General features: G+C 45.0%; 1 protein-coding gene across 1 annotated transcript in view; it reads left to right on the top strand.

Annotated features, from left to right (window-relative positions):
* The window catches only part of FGFR3 (fibroblast growth factor receptor 3), a 55,254-nt gene that overhangs the window by 5,649 nt on the left and 24,171 nt on the right, over window positions 1-25,434 (top strand). The window contains 2 exon segments of the mRNA XM_039550736.1: window positions 15,389-15,652; window positions 20,030-20,083. Coding sequence (XP_039406670.1) covers window positions 15,389-15,652; window positions 20,030-20,083 — 318 coding nt within the window.

Raw genomic sequence — 25,434 nt, 5'->3', positions numbered from 1 at the left:
TCTGATAGGCTATCAGGGGTGTTGCATTCAGGTGCATAGGAACTAACCAGGAGGTAGTTAAATCAATTTTTTTTTTTTTTTTTTTTTTTTTGTGCAGTGACAGTCAGGTTACTCAATGTAGCAAAGCTATTTTTGAAGAATAGCAGCACAGTTAAGTAAGAAAACATTTATCCAGTAGCTGCTTCAGTTTGATATATTCATCTAAAAAAGGGGCAGTATTGATTGCAGAGGTGGAGGTAGTTCTGATGTGCTGGCTTTGCTGTCTGAAATCCAGAGAGCAAGGCAAGATTATGAGTTGGTTAAATAAAAAGGTTATATTAAAACTTGGAAGTAGATGTCTTTATCACGCAGAACTGTATGCAAAACAATTGCCATGTGCTTACACGTTTAGCATCTGTGAGATTTTGGGGCTGTGCCATTTCTGCAGGTTGTGAGGGGTTAAAAGAATTAATGACTCAAGTGAGAAGGGTTCCAAGTTTTCGGGTGAGGAAAGGACGCAGCCCAGGATCGCTCTCTGGGAGCAGGCACAGCTCCACAGGCTGCCGTGTGTGCTGAAGGCTCTTGCCTGGGAACATCACAGCCCCAGGACCCCAGCACTGGTGTTCGTACCAGTACACCCAGGGGTTGTACTCTGAGCTACTGAACTACCTGCCAGTGTCACGCTGACACATGGCAGCGTGTTGGTTTGGTTTTTTTCCCCCTCATTTCCTTTTCACCCAAGGAGCCAAGCTATCAGGAAGTGCCTTAACTGAGTATGAGGCTTTTAGGGAAAGACAGTAACAGGCAATGATAGTGCACCATGGCAAGCCAGAAACCTCCAGAGGTGGCTTCCCAACTGCTGCTGTTTCATAATTGATGAAAGTGTTTGCGAGTTTATCTTCATTTAAAACTTTTGCCCTGGAAAGCGAAGTGTTTTATAGTTGTGCCTTGATTGCAGTGACCTACCTTGAGCTGTTCACAAGGAATCTCACTAAATTATTGCAGCTGATGTGGTTAAATCAGTAAAGTTTTAGAGACCAGTGCTGGGTTATAAGGATTGAACTAGTATTCAGAAGTAATGGATTTTAAGCATTTTGGAGTTGACCTGGGATTAGCTGGGTGTAGGGAAGACAGCAAAATAGCTGGGTATTGCTTAGGGGCCAAACCTTGTGGTGGTGATGTGGTGCGTGGGTGGGTTCTCACTGATGCCAAGAGGGAGGAGTGATGTAAGGTAAAAGGCAGGAAGGGGAGGACTTGACTGTCAGAGAGCTCCAAGGAGGGTGATGAGGACAAGAGCATCTCTGAGGCTCCTCTCCCAAGAGGCAGGCGGCACCTGGCTCTGTGAAAATGGGGTGCAGGCATGGTCCTTGTAGCAGGACCGTGTCCCAGGAGCCATCTGGTCCCCGTGTTGTTGGTGGTGGCTCTGCAGCGGGGATTTACTGGGGGTTTCGCTGTGGTGTGTGGCAGAGGTCATGTGAAGCCCTGGAGGTGTTTCTGTTCCACGGGGTACTGAAGGGTAGCTGGCATCACCCTGAACTGACAGCTCATCCCCTCTTGCTCACTCCCCCTGGGGGAGGTAAAATACACATCTGTGAAGGCTTTTCTTTGGAGTAAAAAGGAGCTACGGGAGATGTCTCTGGATCCAAATGATGAGGCCAGCCTTTCTCAACCTTCTGCTTTCCCTGTCAGAAAACTGAAAAGATCCCAAGAATTGGATTTTTAATTTTATTTTGATGCTTGACAGAGCTTGTAAAGATCCTTCATAGCAAATTTGGCTCCCAGTTCGGAGGGTCATTGCTTTCTTTAGGGGTTTTGCCATTCTCTGCTGCTTGTACTCCTTTAAAAATAATAATGAGGTCCTGATCTTGCGCCTATTGAATCCTAGGCAAAAAAAAGCCCCCATTGATTTCCAAGGGAGCAGGCTGAAGCCCTTCACAGATCGTGGTGGGAGCAGCTATTTAGCATAAGCAAAGATTGTTTGGGAAGTTTTCTAATGACCCAAACATTTTAACAAGCAGAGGAAACTCTGGTGAGTAAAATGGCTCCCAGTTTGAGGGTGGGGATCCCTGGAACTGGCGTTCAGTGACCTCCCATTCCTCTCTAACTGGCTGTAACACAGACCTTCCCTTCCCATCTTGCTTTTTGGAGCTCCAGCATTGATGGGGGCCCACGGCAGCATCACAACCCAAACGTGAGCACCAGAGGCGGCGGCGACAGCCACCGCCCGCCTCCCCCGTGCCTCTGTAGAGAGTCCTGCATGGAGCTGAGCTGCCGTGCTGGCCACTGTCCCCTCGTGCCCCATCCTCGCTGCCATTGTATCAGTGTCGCCGGCATCAGCCCCAGCCCCACAAGCTGCGAGCAGCACAATGCGCCAGCAAAGTGTTCATAATCCCCCGCGGGGGTTTGCTGCTGAGCCTGAACCCTGCGACGCTGCACCAGACACGAGCCCGTGGAGGAGCTTTCCTGGCACTTCCTGGGCAGACAGAGCACAAGAAAAAGTTTTCCTGTAGGATTTGGGGGTTTTTGGGGGTTTTTTTATAACCCTGCTTTCATGGGCGAGACTCAAGTACAAGCAGTTGCCTCACAGCAAAATATTTCAGCAGCTTGTGCGGAGACTGTAGGGCCTGAACGAACTGGTGATTTCATTTTTGTTTAAAATTTTTTTAACTTCTCTCTGTACATTCACCCGGGAAAGCATTTCGTTTCTAGCTGGTAGCAGGATCTGTGTAAGATGAGCCAAGATGTGCCTTGGGAGATGGAGGTGTCACAGCTAAAAGTGGAGAAACCAATTGTGGTGAGAAGGTTAAGGAGTTCTGAGTGTGCCCTGACAATTAGCATGTTCAAGTGAAGATAAATCCTCCATGAGCTTGTCTTTAATTAAAAGAATGATTGGAATTAGGCATAGTACCGTCTCTCCTGATCAGTATCATGAGTATCTGTGCGAATAAAGCATTTCTGAGGAGGAAGAAAACCACCAGATTTTAATCTTCCTTTGGTAGCCGATATGTCTGCCTTTTGCAAGGGCATATTTCTCCCTGTCTTGGAGTACCCAGGCTTGTTGACAGTAAACAACTGTCACTTGGCAGTTTATGAAAGAAGAATGTTTAAGAAAACATGTCCAGTTTAAATAGCTATGTTAATAGGCTGGGGATTCATGCAGAAGTGAGGGGATCTGGTAAATGGAGGTACATAAATTAGCTGGTATTTAGAACCATGGAATCATGGAATGGTTTGGGTTGGACGGGACCTTAAATATCACCTTGTTCCAACCTCCAGTATTCACTGTGTAAGAAAAGAGCTGAATGCAGTTGGGGGGAAAAATTAAAAATACTTTTCATTTTTACAGTCAGTGTGTTATGCATGAATTCACAGCTTTCTGTGAATGCATTATTTTTTTTTCCAAAGAAAATTCAGAAAGCCTCTTTCTTCCAGCTTGTGGTGGGTTGGGCCCTGGGAGGCCCCTGGGTGGGACAAGCTGCAGGGCTGGGAACCCAGTGCTCCCACTGAGTGGCCTGAATGCTGCTCCATGCTCCACAGGCAGCATTTGGACCTTGCAGCTGCCCTGCTGTGTCCTCAGCCTTTGCCTCGCAGGGGTGATCGCAAGAGGAGGCTGCAAGGAAACTTTGCCTCCTGATTTGTGAATTGATTAATTACAGAAAGGAAGAGGTGGGGTGGGGAGTGGAGGCAAAGTAAGAAACAGCAGATGGTGTCCTCTCTGCATCCCTGCCCAAAGTTGCTACAAATCCATCACCCACCTTCTTTGAGTTAAACACTGGGGATGTAGTGAGTGATGAGCGAGCGCAAAGCGTTTGTTCCAGCTCAGCCCAAAGTCATCAGTGTCAAAACGTAAGGAGTGGGGGCCTGGTGTCAGGCACTTAAAATCTGTAATCAGGCATAAAAAATATGTTTCAGTCTTTCCAGGCTCCTGGTTCACCCAGCTGGGGAAGAAGAGTGTAAGCGGCTACTGGCATTAGCCTTGAAGATACTGGGTAAAACCACTCTCCTGCACCCCTAGCTGCCAACCTGGGATATCATATAAATACAGTAAATACTGTGGAGTTTAAATACAGAGTACTGTGTTACAGATACTTTCCTTCAGCCTGGAGTATCTCAGAGAGGGGCATCTTGACAGCAGCACCTTCTCTTGCCCTTGTTCCAGTTAGGGCAGAGAGCTGGAGGAGCAAATGGGAGCCCCTAGAGTTTTGACAAAAGGGTCACACTCAGTTTTCTTTTGCCTAGTGGTTCAATTAGTATTGCCATCATTTGAACTAGGAGGCAAAGGAAACCCAAATACAAAGCCTTCTACCACAGAAATGCTTTGCGATCTGCCCAGTCAAAAAGGAAAGTAACTCCTAGAAAGTGTTAATGTAGTTGTACTGGGGCTCCAACCTGTGAATTATTTAGTGAAGGGATGAGATTTCTGCCTCTATTTTAAGTGTAGGCATGCTGGCATCTTGGGATTTGAGGAGGTAGTGGGCTTCTGCGTCACAAAAGTCTTCATGAAGGGGAGGGAAGCACAGAGGTGGCAGAGGGGTTCTCCTTTGCCCTGTCCCCCTCAGTGCAGGCACAAAAAGGGGCAGGTTTGTACCCACCACTGTGGTCTCGGTGGTGGGTCACTGCCTGGGTCTGGTGACTCCATGCAATGCAAACCCTTCTTGTGAGGAGTCATCTGCGCGCTCCAAACAAGATCGTCTTGTGGGTGGAATGTGTTAGTTCTGGCAAAAAAAGGTCCTGAAACCTCCTCAGGTGCTTTCAAAATACATGTAAATGTTTGAACTGAGGTTTTCTCCCCCCAGTGCATAGCAAATGAAGTGCAGACAAGAGGTGCAGTCTTTGCAGGAATAACTTCACCCTATGCTTGAGCCCAGCTGTTTTGGTCATGAGAAGGAGGAGTTGGAGGGGTGACTCAGGGCAGGCAAGAAGAAAAGATGACCCTGGATTAGCCACCCACCCCTGGACAGGGAGTGGAGGGGGCAGAATGCTGTATGCAGCTCTTGCTCCATCTATGGGTTATACATCAAGGGAGGTTGTCCAACTTCATGTCTTCACCAGTAGTGCAGGGTGGTGGTTCATCCGACCCAAGAGAGCATGGCAGGAGCTTAGCTTTGGTGCATGACTTTCAGACAAATACAGCCCTTTGGTGGCTGCTGGGCTCAGTTTTTATGATCTATGTGTTCCACCTGCCAGAGAGAAGTGGCTGTTTTTCTCCTCCCTTGGTTTGCCTGCTGCACTGATCATCCTTGCCATCACAACAGCATCCATCTAATTCTTAGATGATTTGCACAGAGAATTTATAAGTGTTTCTGGTGGGGAAGGGAAAGGAAGAGCTGGGAAAATCAGAGTCTGAAGGAAGGGGAAGGTATCCCAAAGTGCCTGTAAAAGATCCCTGGTTCATGCAGGTAGGACCAGCCACATCCTCTTGTAGGAAGGTGGAAATAGCCCTCTGCAGAGGGTCTGCATTTCCTTACAGCAGTGCTAAAATATCTTTGTATAGAGTTATCTACCCTGCTTCTGGCATTTCTAGATCCTAACGTGGTGCAGGTTGTAGAAGATGATTATTTGGAGGCACTGCTAGAAGGCAGTGGGAGCTGAGACACGCATGACTTCCTTGAACTCTCTCTTAATTTGTAAAGTGGAGTCCAAACCCTGCTGTAATAGATACGGTTACAGGAGACCATTAAAAGGTCCCTCCTGGTGAACCTGATGCCCTGGTGCTGCTGCTGGAAGTGATAAACCCCTGCATTCAGGTTGGATGGTATGTGCTGCCCTGTGTGTGTGCGCGTATGCATGGAAGCCGGTAAGTCCTGCTAATTTAGGGATTGTTTTCCAAGTCTGTTTCCTATAACCCCGTAGACTTAATACAAATAAAGAACTGACTAAGTTTCCTGTGAGAAGCGCAGAACAAATGCTAAGCGTGGGATTTGAATGCAGAAAGGTGAAAACACAAATGTATACAGAAACAGCAAGTCAAACAAGCTGAAAAAATATTGTAAGGTTGATTTAACAGAGCAGTGAACTCAAAGCTGTCTAATCCCTTTAGCAGCCTTCTTTAAAGAGGAGAAATAAAGGAATTTTTGATATTACTTTTCTTTGCCATCTCTCACAACTCTTTCTAATAATGCTGAAGGATAAGACTTGAGTTTAGCACAAGGACAAAATGTTGCACCATTAGTTAGAGATGTTTTTTAAATAACAAAATCTTCGTTTGTCATTTGCGACATTAAAGTGGATCAGGCTTCCTGAAAGGAGATTACTGTTAAATTTCTCCAACTGGGGTACCTGGCACCTAAATCTCGCTTGAGACTCTGAAATAACAAGCTTGGTTTTGAAAGATGCTGAGCCAGGTCAGGCTCTGCATTTAAATCGCTTAAGTGCTCTCAAAATCTGGCTATTCATTTTGATGCATAGATATGGACTTCTGGGCTTAATCACCAACCTTTGCATTTCAAATGTTTGACCTTTGTTTTCTTTACTAAGTATGCAGACAGAACGGCCCCCCAAATTATTATTATTTTTCCCTTTTACACAGTTGAAAATGCCCATCAGAGAAGACTTGAAGTTCTGCATCTTATTACTGAGAAATGGGGGTCTTTGAAAAATAGCATTTTATGTTACTCAGGGGAAACTTGCAAAAAGGGGAATATTTTCTTGTTTTCATTCACATAAACATGATCCATCATATATCTAAAACCCACAATCAGTTGGAAAAAAACCCACCCAAACTACCCTAAACCTTTGCCCTCTCTTAATCCCTGTACAAGAGGGGTTTTTTTTTAAGATGTGCTTTTCTCCCCGCTGAAATAAAGGCAATTGATAGGCTCATAAACAAATACCAAACATTAAGTCCTAATCTCCATATAGAGGAGCCTGACCCTTTTTATGGAGAGAGAGAGTAGAGGGAGGAAACGGGCCAGGAGTTTGAGGTTTAATGCTTATTAAAGTTTTAGTGGGTGGGAAAATGCAATCAATAAATTTTGTTTAATGCCTCAAAACTGGTGTAAGTTTTCACTAGCTACACTGGAGAGTAGTTTTCATTTTGAAACTAGGACACTCGTAGTTGGAATGACAATTAATGTGGAGTGAATATGGTCCCAGTTGGAAGCCGATTTTTTTGAATAACATGAGAACTCCCCCCACCTCCCCGCCTTGGCTCCGAAGTGGGGTAGCTTCCGTTTTTAATTAGCAAACCCAGCAAAATTTAGCTCATTGTGTCTTTCTGCTGCTTTGGCCTAGTGGATAGCTTGGATTTCTCCATCTTGCTGTCTTGAGGCTCTTCTCTTTATTTTTTTTCCTTCAGTTTTGGTGCGGGAAGGAAAGGGGGGCTTCAGGATACTTAGGATTAAAGTCATTGTTTGGGGATATTTGCAGCCAGCTGCCTGCATTAAATGAAGATTAGAGGAGTGCACATTAAAAGTGCAAGGGAAATGCAGAGGACCTGGGATTTGGGAGCTGCATAGCTGTGAATCGAAGGGGAAAGGTTGGGGCTTTATGGCAATTTTTTTCTGATGCCATGTGATCTTAAAGCCCACTTCAGAAAGCATCACAAGTACCAGAAAAGCATCACAAGTAGCTTCCAGGGCAAAGATGGCTTGGGAATTGTAAAGGGAACAGGAGCATTTGCATTCCTTAAAAAGTTCCTCTGAGGTAAACCTAAACTTTTGGGCCTGGTGAACTTCTGTATTTCTTAAAAATTCATCTGCAAGAGCACTTGAAAGGTGGTGAAGTTTTGATAGAACTGACCAAGTAGCTGAAATCCCACTCTGGAGGTCAAAACTCCAGCAGTAATGAATTTTTGGAGGCTTTTTCAGAAGGAAATGGAGGTATAGAGAAAGAGCCCAGGAAAAAAATAACTCAGAAGAATCATTCAGCAGCATGTGCTTAGTCTTTTAAGTAATTATAAGAAAGTTTAAAAATATTTCCAAAGATACAGCTGCTCTCCTTTTCCTATGCTTTGTGGAGCAGTCATTTGTGTAAGCTGTGTCCTTGTAGCAAACTTTGCTAATTGCTTGGGGTGTGTCACCTACAAAACCCCTCCAGGTAACCCGGTCCAGCGAAGTAGGAGGGATGCTGTGGTGCACTGATGCTGAAGAGCACGGGTTTGCTCAGGGCCTCCACAGTTCAGCAGAAGCAAGTTCTGCTCCAATGGAGTCTGGGGCAAGTTTTGCCCAATCTGCTGGGATGCTGGGAAGCCTCATTCTGTGCCTCAGTTTACATAGCTGCGGCCACGGGCTTTGAAAGGGCTTATGGTAGTTGCTTGCTTGCTGAAATGATGAGAGTGTTTTGGACTTCCTCAGGCATGTAGGGCAGGAATGTAAAACATCAGCCGCTTTGTGGTGGGATCTGTCTGTCAGCATCAAGCTGAGATGCCCCTGCTGTGCTGAGCAAAAGCTGAGGCCAAGTTGGCCACGTTCTTCAGAGGCAGCAAGAAGCAGACACCAAGAGGATGACAACACAGTCTCTTGTGCTCCCCCAGAGATCAGCCCCATGAGTGTCCCATCACTCTGCCTTGAGCAGGGAGTGGTCTGGGTTGACCACGTTTGGCCACTGCGGTTGAGTGAGGTTGTCTGTGTGACCTGTGGGCAAAACAGATGCAAGGATGTGCCAGGCTGAGACTGATGTCATCCCCACCGTGAGCATGGGCTGCTGAGAACTGACACAGTTCATTGCTGCGCTCCGTGAGGAAAGCACAAAGACTCTGGCACCTGGGAGAGCAGGAGCCATCTGCATGGGCATCCTTGAGCAGGAGCCAGGAGCTTTCACAGCCTGGAGACCTCAGCATGCCCATGCTGCCTCCCATCCGCTGCTCCCTGTCTTTGGGGACCATTGATGAAGTGGAGACATTTCAATATCAGTTCTTTTATTTCTGTTAAAAAAAAAATCTAATGCAGAACTCTGAGCTAACTAGATACATATGAGTGGTGGTTGCTTCCCTGTTTTCAGTGGGGAACCAACTGTTTGATTGTACAATCTGGCCAGATTTTAAGGAAAACTCCCCATCACTGCCTGTTGCTTTAAGCCAGCGAGCCCCAGCTGAAGGCTGTCCTTGGGACCAGTTCTGGGCTCTCAGCAGCAACCAAAGCTTTGTGCCTCTTGGAGGGGTTTACATTCCCATCATTTTAGGTGTAGCCAGGAGACCCCTTTGATTTGTTCCCTGGTGGGTGTTTTTGTCCTCCTCAGGACTTCCAAGTGTCAGAGGGAAATCCTCCTGGCCAAAGTGTTTTTGTAACTATTTTAGCTTTGTGCTAATTTATTTCTTTAAACTATCTGTGCCTGAATTGGGTGATCTAAGAAAACAGTCCATTAAAAGGAGGATACTGTAGAGTCCTGATGAATCCTGTTTTCTACTTGGCCGATGGAACAGAAAGCTAATTGCCAGTAGTAAATCCATTCAAAGGAGGGCTGGAGGGAGGGAGAAAAGCTAATATTCCTCCTTGAATGCCGTTTAATCTCTGAAACCTTTCATGCAGATGTAAATTAGGATTTGCACAACAGAGTCAACAGTTGCTTAGTAGATAAGGCAGATTTGCAACATCTGCTTTTTCCATTCTGGAAGCTCTTCCAAAGTCACTGTTGGGGATAGCCAAACTAAACAGTAGAGTTTTTTTTACTCTTTTCCATAATCTCTTGTTTATAAAGAAAGCTGCATATGACAGAATTAAACCTGGTTATTGTTCTGCTAATTCCGTAGGAAAAAAGTTTGCTTTTCTCCTGAAACAGATCTAAGAAAACCCCCACGGGGTGGTAATACAGTGCAGTTACTTGTTAATGTCTTTGGAAGAAATGTTGCCTGGTAACAATTGCGTAGGCCACTGCAGTGGTAATACAGTATAAACAGTCTACTTAGCATTATTATTATTATTAGAAAAGCTGTTTTAAGCTGCTCCAGAACTGCCTCCTCCCAAGCAAACACTTGCAGTATAGGAAAGATAAAGTGGTACCTTTGGGTGACCTGGTCTAGGGGAAGATGTCCTTGCCCATGGCAGGGGTGTTGGAATGAGATAATATTTAAGGTCCCTTCCAACGCAAACCATTCTGTGGTTCTTTGATTCTGTGAAATAATGGAGGCAAACCCTTTCCAGATGTGATTGTCTAAAGACATATTTTTATATCACAGTTTAGACTTCTACAGATACAGATATTTTATTTTTGGAATATTTTATTTCTGGGTGCAAGCCCCACTGAGCAGGGGAGATAACCCAGCAAAAACACTGCTTTGGGAGGCAATACTGCTTCAGCAAAGCATCCTGTGCTGCTGTGATTGCCAGAGTGAGCCCCTTCTTCCCAGGATGACTGCAGCCTGACACTGGGACGTGTGGTGCAGGAGGGGTCTTGACCTTAGAAGGGGAGAGGAGTGGGGGGGGGAAGTGAAAACAGAATATTTTGTATAATAATTTTTATTTTATAAAGAAAATATAATAGAAAATACATAATATACACAAAACACTTTATATAATAATCATGTATGTATTTGATATATTGCATTTTGCTGTGCCAGGCTGGTGAGGTGCCTTTTGGGGTGGCAGGGCCATAGCCAGACAGGGATGTTCCACCTCTGGCACTGTCACATCTGTGCAGAAAGGAGGGGAAGCCATGCCCTGCATAAAGTACTTCCAAAAAAATACAGATATGTAAAAAATACCCCATCAGCTCCCTGCAGAGCAGTTGCGGGTATGCAAGGACTGCACCGCTCCCTCGATCTTATCTGCCCTGAGAAGGCAGGTTCCTGGGGAAACAGGTGATCCCACGATCTTATCATGCTCACCTCTCACAGGGGCTGCAGTGCTGCAGGGCCTGGGGCTGGTCTGGTGGTTTTCAATATTTCCCCGGGGCCCATCTGCCTCTCTGGGAGGAGGCAGAGGGAATGGGGATGTGGGTTCTTTTGGGGAGGTGACACTGGGGCCACTTGTCACATTTCCTGGCTACTTTTTGGATTTAGATGAATGAACAATTTTTGGCAAGAAAAGTGTTTTATTTCCCTGCTGGGAAGTTAGCTCTGCGAAGTGCAGAAGTCCCAAGGTGAGGTGAGGAAGTGACTCCATCCCAGGAACAGCCTCACAGGTATTGTGAAAAACACCTGAATATTATTCGCTGGGTGAATAATACTGTCAGCCTCTGTTAACACAGGCAGGACACTTATTTCGAATAAACCAGGGCTAAATGCACGGGACACAATGCTGGTCTGAGCCTGGAGATAGTGTACATGCTCTTTACCAGCATGGCTATGTTCATCCCACTAATGCTGGAGGTTTCCATACACCTCCAGCAGTTACTCACCAGCTCACTGGCTGGGACCATGATCCCCCTGGGAATGGGATAACAAAACAGGAGAAAGCTCTGGCATGGCTGTTGCTCTGTGATCCTATAATGTATCCTGTCACGGTGGATTTGGTGCAATAAAATACATAGAACAAGAAACGATTTCAGATTAACCTGGAGAGAGAAATGTGTGGAGCGCTGCTGTCTCTGTGCTTGTTAACATGCCAAATACAGCTTGTTCAGCTTGAAAAAGGAAAAATACGATCTGCTTAGAATTGAGCCTTAGTCCATTCCAGCACCAGGCTGTGAAGCACTCCTGGAAAGCCTCTTGGGGATTGCCAGGGTTCAGGGTGGGGTGAGGAATCTCTTGCTGGTGGTACTGAAAGTGGTGTGCCTCAAATGCTCTGTGGGGGGAGTGCCAATGTGATTTGTGTGGTTTGAGTTGTGTGGTGGGTGTTCCCCTGCTGCAGGATGCCCACTGAAGGAAAAGGATGATGATGATGATGATGGGGGATGCGTGCACCCCACCAGAGCAGTTCCTCAGGGGACTCCTAAACACTTTGATGTTTGAAAAAGTAGGGTTGTGGGAAGTTATTCTGGGGGGAAAATCGCAGGTGAAGAGAAACTGCCTGGAGCCAGAACCCAGCACCCTGTGAGGTGACATAGTACCCTGGGGCTCCCTCACCCCTGACTGTGGGCCTTTGCTGCCCAGGAGCAGTCCCCAGCAGAATCTGTAAATAGTCCCTGGCACCCAGGAGGGCACCAGGCAGGCTCTAGGTTGGCTTGGATTTTTTGGGGGGCCATAAACAGCCCAGGAATAGCCCACCAGCCTCCAGGGATAGCCCACCACCCTCCACCTCGTCCTTGTCCTTTCGTGCCTGAAAAATAAACAACTTGAGAGCTGCATGCATTAAAACCAAAATAAAATATTTCCAGGCTCAGCCAGAAACAAGTATTGATGTCTAAGAGGAGCAGACAGCTGATGGAAATACTGACACACTTAAGCACTTGGAGCTGTGAGCCACATAGAAAGTGAATTTATTGCTGGGATGAGCCAAGCAGCTACAGAGATGAATTATCTTATCCTTATAAGTGAATACATACAAAAGCATTTCAGCGTTGCTGGGCCAACTGCTCCTCATTGGGGAAGGTGTTTCCCAGCCAGTTGCTGCCTTTTTGCTGCTCTGAACAGCTTAAAAATGGTCTCTTTCTCTGTAGTATATTTGCTATTAACAGTGATGATGCTGCAAGTGCTGATCTCTATCACATGTGTCTCTTGGTGATTCTCAAGCCATTAGTGCTTTGGTTAAACTAACAATTGGTTGAATTTTAGTCATACCTTGGGAGCCCACAACCCAGATAGCCTCTTTCTCTGGAGCAACCCGTTAAAGCTGCGAATGTGTTAATCCCTCCTCTGCTGGCAAGCAGCAGAGTGGGCTCCTGTAATCCCTACATGAGTTAACTCCCTGGTAATTTATACCTGAGTGTCAGTCATGGTTTAACCCCAGCTGGGAACTCAGCCCCACACTGCAGCTTGCTCACCCCATCTCGGAGGGTGGAGGAGAGAATCAGAGGAGTAAAAGTGAGAAAACTTACAGGTTGCGATAAAGACATTTTAATAAGAGAAGCAAAGGCTGTACACACAAGCAAAGCAGAACAAGGGATTTTATTTCACCACTTCCCAAGGGCATCCCCAGGACAGCCGGGCTCCATCACACAGTGACTGGGGAAGACAAATGCCATCACTCCAGACAACTCCTCCTTCTTCTCCCAGTTTTATTGCAGATGTCATATGGTCTGGAATATTCCTTGGGTCAGCTGGGCTCAGCTGTCCTGGCTGTGTCCCCTCCCATTTTTTTATGGCTGGATAGTTGGCATCAGAGGGGGCAACTTCACGTCTCCTTCCTGTCTTGGTGTCTCTAGTTGAAAAGGTGTTGGAAACTTGCAGCTGGAAGGCAGGAAGGAGCTGCTGGATGCTGGCCACCCTGTGAGAGATGGGAGCTTTGGTTCTCTGCTTTAAACTCCTGCTGTTTTAAGCATGGAAATGAGACTGTCTCTGCTTTCAGATTTATCTGTGTACTTGAAGTCTATATAAGGAATGAGAGCAAAAATTGGTTCTCCAAGGTCACAGATGGGCAAAGTGCTTAAAAGCATTTGAGTGCCTATTTAAATACTTGTGGAGGTCTCCAGCTTGGGTCCTATTTATTTTTTAAGCCATAAGCCTTTAAACAAAAGTTTGAAAAACAGTTTACAGAAGTGAGATTAAGACCATTAGTAGCATTCCCCTTTTAATTCACCACTATGTCTTTCCAGTATTATTTCCAGTCAGTAGGAAAAAAGTCACTAGAACCAAACTTTGCATCACAATATCTGCTGGAGACCGACTGGGGAGGCTGAGGGTAGAGGTGCCAAAATAAAGTTGTCAGAAACAAGAGATGCTGCTTCATTCCACAGAAGAAGCTTGAGACCCCAGTCCATCTGCTGAGTCTTACTTTCCTCTTCCTTCCAGCATTCCCTGTATACATTTTATAAAAATTCTTTGTTGCTTTGTCATTAACTGCGGTTCATTATGGTTTTCAAAAAAGAGGTATTTCCTTTCAAATGGCTAGCTGGTACAGTTTGGCCTGTGCTTAGTCTGAGCTTGTTCCTGTTCAGTAGGTTTATAATACAAAACCCAAAATATACAAGTGTTGATCATTTGGCAAACAGCTTTGGTAGAACTGTGTTTGGTGTGGAGGGGTTATACAGTTGTGTAGGGCTTGTTTTCCAGTAGATTAAATTAGCAAGAGGTTCCATCAGAGTTAGACCAGTAGTCAGTCTTGCAAGTGCAAAGCTGTCCACGGGGCTTTTAAATTTGAAGCCAAAGTTGGTACCAGTGAAAAAATCCTCATAGTTTAGAACAAGGAAGAAAAAACACTTGAATAGTTAAACTAGAATATTTCTGAACCAGATCTTCCCCAAGGATATATCCCAGTTGGGAAGAGACCATGGGTGAACACTCAAATGTTGCAACGAGTGCTGGTCTGATAGCAAGGAAATGCTGGATGGAGCTCAGTCTTTTTTTTTTTATTTACTAAAAGTATATGCTTTCAGGGAAAATTTTTATTAAAAGGGAGAAAAACCCAACACCCTAAACCTTTGACTGCACGAACACCACAACATTCTGGCCAAACCATAAAATATTTGAGTTGGAATTGCTACCAGGGTATGAGGAAAGGCTCTTTGTAATCCCAATGAGTGTGGGCTTTGCCTCCTGTGAGACAGTACCTCCCATGAAATACCACCTTTTCAGGCTCCCAGAATCCTTTCTTTCTACCCTGCCAAGGCTATTGACAGCAACATATTTAGATTTTAAATCTTTGCATTTATACAAGAATAAAAACATGCATGACAAGAAGAGAAAAGCAATACATTTTTCTCTTACAGCCTGCTCCAACTCTTTCACCTCAAGGCAAAAGAGCAGCCTGGAGCCAATGCTACATCCTCAGGTATTTGGAGCTGCTGTACTTGCATTGGTTTCACAGTGTAGTCATAATCTATGAATATGTCTTTGATTCTGCACTTTTGTTGCACAGAGAATAACTTCAGCAGGAAGCTAGTGGTGGTTTCATTTATTTTAGCTATTCCAACCTGCATCTTCTGTCCAGCCTTCTACCTGTTTCCTTCGGCCCACAGACGTTGCCTTTGGGTCACCCAGAGTCACTTACAAAATTTGGTTTATCCCCAGTTCTGCTCCTTATATCCTGTCCTTGCTGGGTCCTGTAGGGTTTGTGGACAGACTCACAGGAATAAACAAAGGGAGGTCCAGAAACTGAACTGTGAACTTCTCAGCTCACAGTTATTTCTGCCACATCACCCCTCACCCACAGCACTGAGTGTTGCAATGACCTTTCTAGAGGCCTGTGCTGTTTTTTGTGATGCACCTGGTGGGGTGCCCATGTTTTGGTTGCTACAGGGTCGAAGCCATCCTTGTAGATCAGCCAGAGACCTGACTGCCTTTGCACAGCTACCTGCCTGTGGCAGGCAAGGGAAAGGTCTGGGCACCTGGAAGCATCAGTAGAGCAAATATGAGATACGTTTCTTTTTTAAGCACCCTTTCTGTCTGTGACACCTGCTCTTATTTATTCATCTCCATTTCTTCTCCCCTTTGCAGAATACTTGAGGAGCGAGACCGCCTTTCTGGAAGAGTTGGTGTTTGGAAATGGAGATACCATTGAACTTTCCTGTAACACCCAAGGCTCTTCTGTGTCTGTTTTCTGGTTTAAAGATGGTATTGGAATTGCACCTACCAACAGAACTCATATTGGACAAAAACTGTTGAAGATAATCAATGTGTCATATGATGACTCGGGCCTGTACAGTTGCAAGCCAAGGCATTCCAATGAGGTCCTGGGAAACTTTACAGTCAGAGTTACAGGTATGTGCAGAAATACAGCTGTTTCAGTGATTTTCTTTTTTTTTTTTCTTTTTGCCCTTTCACATGTTCAGCACAACTGGTGGTTTGTGGTGTTTGTCTGTCCATGGAAGGTCTGTACCTCCCTGGTAACTCCTGACAGTGATTAGACTGGCAAAACAAACCAACTGAAGAATGCTTGCATGTCCATACCAAATGTTGAAGCTTGATGTTAATACTGAGAGAATCTTAGAAAGGATGCTAGTCAGATTAAACCTCGAATCACCCTTAACACTCAAATAGATGCAATGCTACCTTAGAAGTCTTTTGTGAGTGAGTGAACTGTGGGTGAGGGGGGTTAAATGACGCTTTCCGTTTTATGTGACAAATCAGTGGCAAAATTGCATGTAAAAGCTGGAGGTTCCTGAAGACTGTTTCTCTGTTGTAGCTGATAAATCTCTGCCCTCCATCACAGTTATCCCAAATTGCTAGCTTGTTTTAGAGGTAGCTTATCCATAAACTGTGTATAACCAAAATATGTGCTTCATTGAAGTTACTTATTGGGATTCATACATTGCAAACAAGTGCTGTGTTAGCAAAGTACTTGCTGTCATTTGCTTGGCCATATTTTTTGTGATGAGGACAATAGAGCAGAACAGCTAAAAGCTGTCCAACCCTGGATGACTAGACACAGAGTGCCAGAGAAATCTGTTGTTTCCAGATAGCTAACCACCAACACAAAGGTCATCTTCATGATTTCAGGCTGATGCATTGGTAGATGGATACTTGTCGCTGTGAGCAGATAGAAAACCTCCTCATCACAGATTAAAAACCTGCATTTTCTGGAGAATTGGACACTTGTGGATCTCAGGTTTTGAAAACTTTCATTTGCCCTTGTACTGTTGGAGATTTTCAACGATCCTTGAATAGTAGGTCCTTCCTCCAAAAGTTGAGTTCCCTCAAAAAGTAAGAGTCTCTGTCTGAAAACCAAACACAGAGATGTTTGTGATTGTGAATCACATCCACTCCATAAAGAGCTTTCTTGTGCCAGCAGTAGGATTTTGTGTGAGAGAGAACCATCATGAGAATAAAAGCTCGTTTCAGTAAGCCTTCAGCAACATCTGCTTTTTATTGAATGTTACTGGAGATTGCTGTGAATGCTTCAAGGTCATATCAATTAAATGGTTAAAGAAGTGTTTGGCCCTTGAAAGACTTTCTTTAACTAGGTACGATTATTGGACCTATCCAGCAAACCACAGGTTGTTAGAAATGTTACTCTCTCTTTTTTTTCTAAGTGACGTGAAAATGCTTTTGAGTTCAAGGGGCAGCAGGGAGGCAGGAGAGGGCAGCTGGTTACATGCTCAAATGAAACAGCTGCCAGCCTCAAAAGTTTGTAAAGTGAGAAATTGTTTTTAATAGTGGAAGTACTGATAATCCTCTGCATTTAAAAAGTTTAAGCCCCTGGATTTTTCCTCTTTGCTAATAATAGCTAATAACAGCTTAAGAACTAGCGAGTAACCTGAACCTGCTTTCTGACAACATTATGAGTCTTTGATTCTATTAGCCCACTGTCATTACCACCAAAATGCTGGTAATGTGGGAGACTCCTTTTTAGCTGTCAGCAGCACTTGTTTTTAAACTTTGAAGCCCTGCTTTACATGGCAATAGTGGTGCCTCTCATATACTCAGATATTTCTTCATAATTAGTATTGATTGCTTGGTGTGGCACTGCAGAGATGAGATTGTATTTGGAGATTTGTGGTTTGTGTCCCCAATTCTTAAAGGTAATGCCAGCAATTAGCTCCGGTATCTGGTCAGGTGTTCATGTGGATGTCTGATGTTTGGGGCTGGAGTTATTCTCTTAACTCTCTTTGTTAAACTGGTTTAAAGCTGTACTAACAAACTGGAATTGCTCTGATCTGTGTTCTTAAGTGAGCAAAACTAGGCTAGATGTATTTGGAATAGCTGATCCACACATAAGTTCCATTTTGAGAGATGCTTCCAGGTCCTAGGAAGGATAGGATATTAGGATTTCATGATTTTCCTACACAGAGCCATGAGATTTGAGTCTGCAACAAACTGACAGTTCTGCAGCGACTCTCACTGTGCACAGGGGGATGTTTGATGTTGGAAGCAGAGCAAGTAGATGCTGGAGCTGGCATTCAAGGGCTGAGAACCAGGCTGATTAATAGCAGGGTTTGATCTCTTTAAAATGCCTCACTTGACAGACAAGGGCTTGAGTGTTTGCTAGTTTACAAAAAGAAACATACTGTCCCCTTAAAACCTGAGCACTTGGAAAGGATCGCAAGTAGAGGCTGCATGCCCAAACTGATATCCAGCCCTGTTGGCAGAAGCTCCATTTCTGCAACCATTTCATGCACAGAACAGCCTTTGGATTTAGTGGCTGAGCAGCACCCCTGTATGAGCATGGACTGCAGGCTGCTACCAGCAAACACAGCTTTCAAAATACCCAAGGCTGAGCATTAAACAGGTAACTGAACAAATTAAACCCCTTTTCATTCATAATTAAAGCCCTTTTGAGCAGTTCTTGCTGATGCTAATACTCAACAACTTCTGCAAAGGATTACTGCTTTAGTAAATGATAAACAGCTTATAATTTTTAGTCACCATTTGGAAAAGGTGATGTTTTAGTAACCTGACTAGGACAGTAGCTATAAACATGGGATATTTGGTTTTAAAATCTAAGCTGCACTTCTCATCTTAAAAACAAGCCAGGTCAAAGACTTCCCTCGACCTTGTGAAAATGTTTTTGAATTAGTTTAAAAATTGATTCTACTCCTCTGGTCATGATGGATTCATTGGAAAGCAGAAGTAAACTATAATCGTGTGTTAATATATGGGTAACCAAATCTGAGAGAGCAGAACTGAGGAGGTGCTGATTTCTCTGTCGATGCTGGTGGGGATTTGGCTCAGTTTCTGCCTTCGCTGGGACTTGAGTAAACCTGCTGGATCAGCCAAAACACCTAAACATCCACTTTACTTTCAGCAAGCCCCATGGCATTTCCCTAGTTCTGCTGCCAGCAGGACCTCAACTGTGGATTTGCAGTTAGATACGTGCTTAAAGTCGTTCTTGAGGCTTTGCCAAAGAGAAGGTGTAAAGCATGATGAGCCCCTGCAGTCTAAGGCAGGGAGATGTTTCCTGTGTTAATTGCTTCTGTGGATGGAGAAAATACCTTGTCACCTTTCCTTCTTTTCCCCTCCTTTTATCCCCTCCCCACCTTTTTTCTTTTTCCATTTTTTACCTCCACTGTGCTGGTCAGAGAACAGTAGAAAACTCAAGTGCATCTTGAAATGAAGGATGTTCTGCCTGGCTTGATCTAAAGCAGTGCTTGACATTTCTGGCCACGTGTTGAACACTCATAATGTTTCCCATTTTCTAGTGTTTAAGGCCAAGTTCTTTTACCACTGTCTCAGAGCATAAAGGCTGCTGGGTTGATAGCATTTTGCCTTTCTTTAAAAGAGAAATTCGTGGAGATTATATAACATCAGTGATGCTAACTCTTTCAGACGCTGAACTGTACTAAACTAAACTGTGTAAACTAAATCAAACACTAAGCTGCTGTCTGATAATGGCATTTACATTTACAGTAGTCATCAGTACAGTACACCACTACAGTAGTAGGTGGGGGGAAGAGGGACTGAGCCTTCATTGTGGACAGCTTGGAGAAGGTGAAATGTTAGACTACATTAAAAGAAACAGTTCAGGATGTTTTGGAAAGATACAGATGGAAAATTCCCACCTGTTTACCTGTATTGAGTTACAGCCTTGAAGTGCCTCTGTGGGAGGAGTATAACCAAAGGGAACTGGTTCATGGAGTAGTCATCAAAATGTTGATGGAGAGAGAGGTTTGATTGCAAAAAGTTCAAAAGTTTTGGTCTAAATGGTTGAACAAGGAGTTAATGAAGGGAGATGTGGCAGGGGCATATTGAGTTAAAAGAAAAATGCAGGGAAAGTGAATTAGAGATGCTGACCAGTAGTTTTGAGACATGGTAAAATAAAAAGTCTTCAGAGTGAATGCTAGAGGGGGGAAAAACAGCAGTTAGAGAGCTTGTTCTGCAAAAGAAACTTTCCTGTTTGGAATTTCTTTTGTATTTATGAGGAAGAGAGCATTTCACACAGCGAGAAGCATTTGACATGGGACCCCGTTTTCAGAGCACTGGCAAACTCATGACACCACTCTTCCAGTTCAGAATGCACTTGTCTAGTTTTGCCTGGCCCAGCAGCATCAGAGGGGTGGGCTGGTGGAGCTGCAAGGAAGGGTGAACCATCACTTGGATGTTCTCCCTTGCTGGAGCCCATGACACCAACAGCCTCATCCAGCATGGTGTCCCCACATACCATCGTCTTTCTGCCTCACTTCTTTCTCTGTCTCTTTCCAGATTCCCCTTCATCGGGTGATGATGAAGATGACGATGATGAGTCAGAAGATACAGGTAATTTGTTTTTCTGGGATACAGAGGCCTTTTCTTTGAAGAAGCTGTGGCTCCCAAGCAGTGCAGCTCATCTGGGTGTTCACGTAGTCGCACAGCAACTCTTTCATTGGGTTGAAATCAGTGACCTCAGGATGTAACCATGATGAAATTTACCTAAAAATTTAGAAACAGCTGCCAGAGTGATATTGCTGCTCTGGAATCCTACAGCAGCAGTACTGTATTTTGAAGACTTGATGCTGAGAATCTGAATTGATGGGTAGTCGTAAGTTCTCCTTGTGTGCAAATCCAGACAAACCCACTTACTATATATATTTTTTTTTTGCTACACTGATGTTACACCAGTTTTATTTCAAACCTTGACTGCGTTACCTTTAACTATTCTGATTCTGGTCCTTAACTGCATCTTGACAGGAGTCAGAGTATAAAATTTACACTAGCCAAGGGCCACATTTACTGATGCCATGAGTGGGAGCAACCTCTTTGGCTTTACTGGCTTTTTCTTTCACTCCTGTGAGGAAGAGAGTCCTGGGACAGAGCCCCTTGGTGCTTTTACAGTGAATCTCTTTCAATCCCAGTGCTGCTTTCATTAAGTGCAATAGCATTAATCAGGATCATTACAGGCTTCAGAGGTGTAAGTGTTGTGTTTTATTCTGCTCTTTATACTTCTGCAAAGTGAGGTGCCCGTGTGTATGTGTTTTTAATAAATAAATGTCTTGCATTTGAACTCTTAATCAGCTATGTACTTTGGCAGGAGTTCAGCAGGACTGGAAAATCTCTCCTGGCCATAGCATTGAACATGCAGGACTCTTTCAAACAGGTCTCCTGCTGTATTAAGTTCATACCACTGTGTGTGCAGTGTGTGGACAGTAATGGTGAATTATGGTGCCAGGAGACCCATCAGGAGCAATTAGTGGTTTTCTGTTAGCTTCTAATTAGGGGCCAAATTCTGTCAGGTGACAGGCACCTTTGCAGAGGTGCTCAGGGCTCCTGGTGCCTGCTGAAGAATGGTCTGAAGAAAGGTCTGCTTTGGTCAGGATTTTTTCCTGCTGCAGAGCAGCTTCTGATGAGCACAACTAATCATTCTGTACATTTTTTTATGTGGTTTATAGACAACTCAATCTCTTAGCAACAGGTATCACAAAACATCAGCTGGCTTATGGTACAGAAAGACGTTTTTCTTCACTGAAAAGGAAAACACATGTTTCGCCACATGTATTTATAGCCTGTTTTCTGGGTCTTCTTGTCTTTGAGGCTGTCTCTGTTTTTAGACCTGAAGGTAATAGCTGGCTTTGCTTAAAGGTCTCGTTATAAAAAGTTGGATTCTCTTCTGCTTTAAAAATGGTTGATTAGCTTAATGTGTCAGTGCAGTGAAACCTCATGGCATTTCGTGACATGGGTCTGCATTATGTTGCTTTCTTTGATGTCAGGTCCTCCACTTAACCCTCAGAGGTCTTCTGAGCCTGGGGAGCTGTGTTGTTAACCCTGGTAGCACCACTGTCAGGACATCCCACTGGGAACAGGGGCTGAAGTACCATCCCAGGCAGGCAGACACAGTGCTATGTTCTGTGGACAGCCCAAAGACCCAGGTCCTCTATCTCCTGTGTCAAAAATGTGCCCTACTAATGGGGGTGTGAGCTCCTGCTTGGGCATCAGACATTGCTGTGGTCAGTATTTAGAGGAGGAACGGCAATAAACACTTTCATGCAAAAGAAAAATACCATGGAATCATAGGATGGTTAGGTACCATTGGAAGGGACCTTAAAGGTATCTAGTCAGTATAACTGATAGTGTTTCATATTTAGGGGGGGGCAATCCATCCTGGTCTGGCTCACTGAGTGTTGCCATACTTCACATCACTGAACAAGATCCTTGTGTCCTGGCCCCTTGTGATGATAAGTTACTTTTCCGGCTTAATTGTGTTACTCAACAGAGTTTCTCATCCTCATATAGTGGAGAGTTTGGAAAGCTGATTCCAATAGCATCATGAGTTTGAAGCCAATCTTGTTAATTTTAAGGGTTGGAAATACCGTGTGGAGTGCCTGGCTCTGCTCACTCTTCCTTAAGCTTCCCCCCTGAAGGGCAGTACAGAAATGGGGCATCCCTTAGGGATGGGCAGCAGAAAAGAATAAGGAGGAACTTCAGCAGCTTCAAATCAGCCCGTTTGTTGCAGCCTTGTCACAAACTGTGATCCGCCTTTGCAGAAAGAGGCTTTCTAATACCTCTGTTCTCTACAGCTGTTTTTCCTGGCCCTGAAACAAAAACAAAACTCCCTTTTCACACACTGCGCTTCTGCCCCAGTGCTCCCTACCCCTCTTGTATCTGTTTGTTTGGGGCCCCCGCTGCGCAGCCCCAGCACCTTCAAAGAGCCCCCATAATCTCCAATTAAATCTGTCTGTGTCCTCGGAGGCGTCAGCTGGGGAAATTACACAATTAGGGTTGATTCTGCCTGCCACAGAATTTGGTGGCAGCTCCTAATTGCTAAATGAGCGCTTGGCTGTATTAATTATTCCAAGTATTGCTCTCAGATTTTTTTTAATTGGTCATTCCAGTTGGATGGGTGGCCGGTGTCTTTGACGAATGAAGCGGACCGTCAGGCTTAGTGTTTGATGATGGGAAAGGGCCAGTGATAATGTTTGCGGGTCCCTTTTTTTTCTTCACACCTGCACATGCAGAATCGTTGCTGGTAATTAATTTAGAGAGAGCGAGTCTAGAAATTTTTCTTCTCTTTCATGCTTCCTCTTTTCCCGCTCCCAAAACTCTCTGGAGCTTTGCAAGCTTTGCTTGAAAAGAAGAGTTAGCAACATTTTAGGCCCCTTAAAAAGTGGTAATGAAAGGACTTGGAGGGCAGAGCAAAGCAAAAGCAGGGATGTTTTGTTCACTGCTCCTGCAAGTGAGAACAAAGGCACTGTTTTCAATGTGTAGATGCTTTCTTCCAGTTCCAGTTTGACTTGAGAGCAATACCCTGTTTGAGTCTTGGCACAGTAATCCAGGGGTGCCCAGCCCTGGCAAGCCCTGAATCTCACAGAAGAGCACCCAAATGAGGGAAAGCACTCAGGGAAGAAGCCATGTCTAATTACAGGAGGCAGGAGTGAATCCTGCCTTTGCTCCATATGGAGAATATCCCCAGCTGGAAACTTTCCTGGGCTCCATCTTGCTTGCTCTGATGTCCGATAGCAAAATCCCCCTTGGCTTCAGTAACAACATTTGCAGCCAGTGGCTTGATGGATCTCCTGTGAGATTCAAACTCATCTTTTGAGTGAAAAAATGTGATGGAACGTCACCCTGCAGCACATGCAGATGTTGTGGAAAAGGGAAGAGCCCCAAAAAGCAAAAGGAGGAACCTGGTCCTGACTGGGTGATCGTGTGATGTAATTACACTTCAGTGCCTAGATGAGTGTCATCAGCACCATAAAATAGTATTTATTGTGGGCAGATATGTTAATCAAACAGCGAACAGCAGGTTATTTGGCCGCCCTCTGTGGTGGTGGCAAAAGGGGACTTTTCCATCCATGCCTGGCCTTTCCCATACCTCTCCCCTGTAGCCCTGTTGACCTCATGTAAAGTCCCAGAAAACAGGGTGCATTGCCAAAAGGAAGCATTTGGCCAGAAAATGGCCCAAGCTTCAGAAACCAAGGACCAGACATCTCCCAGCATGGTTTTTGGAGCTCTCTCATCTTCAGCCTTCTCAACACCACCCCAAGTGTCCTCTGCATTCACTCCCCCTGCTGCCTGGGGATTTGCCCAGCCTTGGCTTGGTTTCTGCCCTTCCTTCATGCTATAACATCCTTTTACCATCAAGATTTGTTCTTCCTTTAGCAGTTGCACCCACTCTTCTGGCATTTTTTAACACTTTAATTATTCCCCACTTTTTTTCCCAATATTAACACGTTAATATTCCCCACTTTTGTGCAGTTCTGCCATTTGGAATGATGTCTGTAGATGTAGATGGCTGCATGATGTCCCATTTTAGCTCACTTTATCGTGTAATATTTCAGGCCTCCTGGGTGTCCTATGTGTTCACAGCAAAGTTTGTAGCCGGGATTTTCCAGGACCATGGGAATTGCGGGGATTCCTCTTTTTGCTGTTGTTTGTGCCAGCTGTACCTCCTGCTGGATCTGGTGCCATCCTGGCAAGAAAAGGGCCTTAAGCAGTTTCGTTGTTTGAAAAATGAGGCATACGCGGGATGGGTGAGCACAGATCCCTCTGATGCATGGGGCTGACTCTGATAAGCATCACAGCTTGTTGTGCAAGGCAGGCTGAGGGCAGATGCAAACCCTCAGTACTGGATTTCCCTCGCTGGGATGGCGTTACTGAGGCACCCTACATCCAGCCATCCCTCTGCAGAGGTGGGAAAGCAGATGAGACATGAGAGCGATGTGCCCAGCAGAGCCATCTCGAGCACATGGAGGGGCCTCCTAGATGGAGCTCCTGACATCCAGTTCCTCGTGGACTTTGCAAGGAGAGGGGACCATGAGGAGAGTGTTGGCAGATGCTAAAAACCAGTGGGTACATGAATTGCCTTGGCTGAGCTGTATGACCTTTCCTGCAATATCCTTGGAGCTGGAATGCAGCAGGGACCCTGCATGGGGGACACTGGGGACTTACACTAAGATGGGGGCAATCACTGACTTAGCTGGAATTGCAGTGGGATGGGTATCGTGGAGCCAAATGCATCAGGGCTAAGTACACCGAGGAGTGCAGGAGAAAGCTCCCATGCATCTCACAGGGACACAGCAAGAGGGAAAACTTTGTACACCCTTGTCATTAAGGGGAAGGGCATTACAGGGGCTTCAGAGTAGCCCTGAGATGGGGCTGTAATGCTGGGTGGTGTTTCTGAGCATTGTTGCCACTGCAGGAGAGGCCAGCAGCAATGCTTTCCCGACAGCTTCAGTGGCCATCGTGTTCTCCAAGGCAGTTATTGGAGGACCAGTGCCTTCAGTTTGTCTTGGCCAGAAGCACACATCTCTGCAACTGGTGCTCCATGTCTGTGAGTTTTTCCTACCCAGCTGGAGAAGATGCCATTTAGACTCCTTTCCGTTCTTGCTATTTTGCAGCCCAAACACTGCCCCCATCTCCCTTTGTCCTTGTTGTGGAGCACAGATCTGGGGGGCTGGATGTGGCCCTGGTGTGGCGAGGGAAACACAGCATGTGCAGTTCTGCAGTGTTTCCTTAAGCAGAAATGAAAGCTAGGGAGGCTTTTTTTAAAAACTTTTTCTTTCTTCCCAGTATAATGAGTTTGCCACTGCTGCTGCCTTAATTTGGAGTTAATATGTAATGTTTGTAACCCAGCCAAGGAACGTAGCTGTACTCGAGGCAGATTATAAAAAGTATCTCTTGCTAACACTGGTGTT

The sequence above is a fragment of the Corvus cornix genome, chromosome 4 (genome assembly GCF_000738735.6).
Source record: "Corvus cornix cornix isolate S_Up_H32 chromosome 4, ASM73873v5, whole genome shotgun sequence".
Lineage (NCBI taxonomy): Eukaryota > Metazoa > Chordata > Aves > Passeriformes > Corvidae > Corvus > Corvus cornix.
This window is presented reverse-complemented; position numbering and strand designations above follow the sequence as displayed.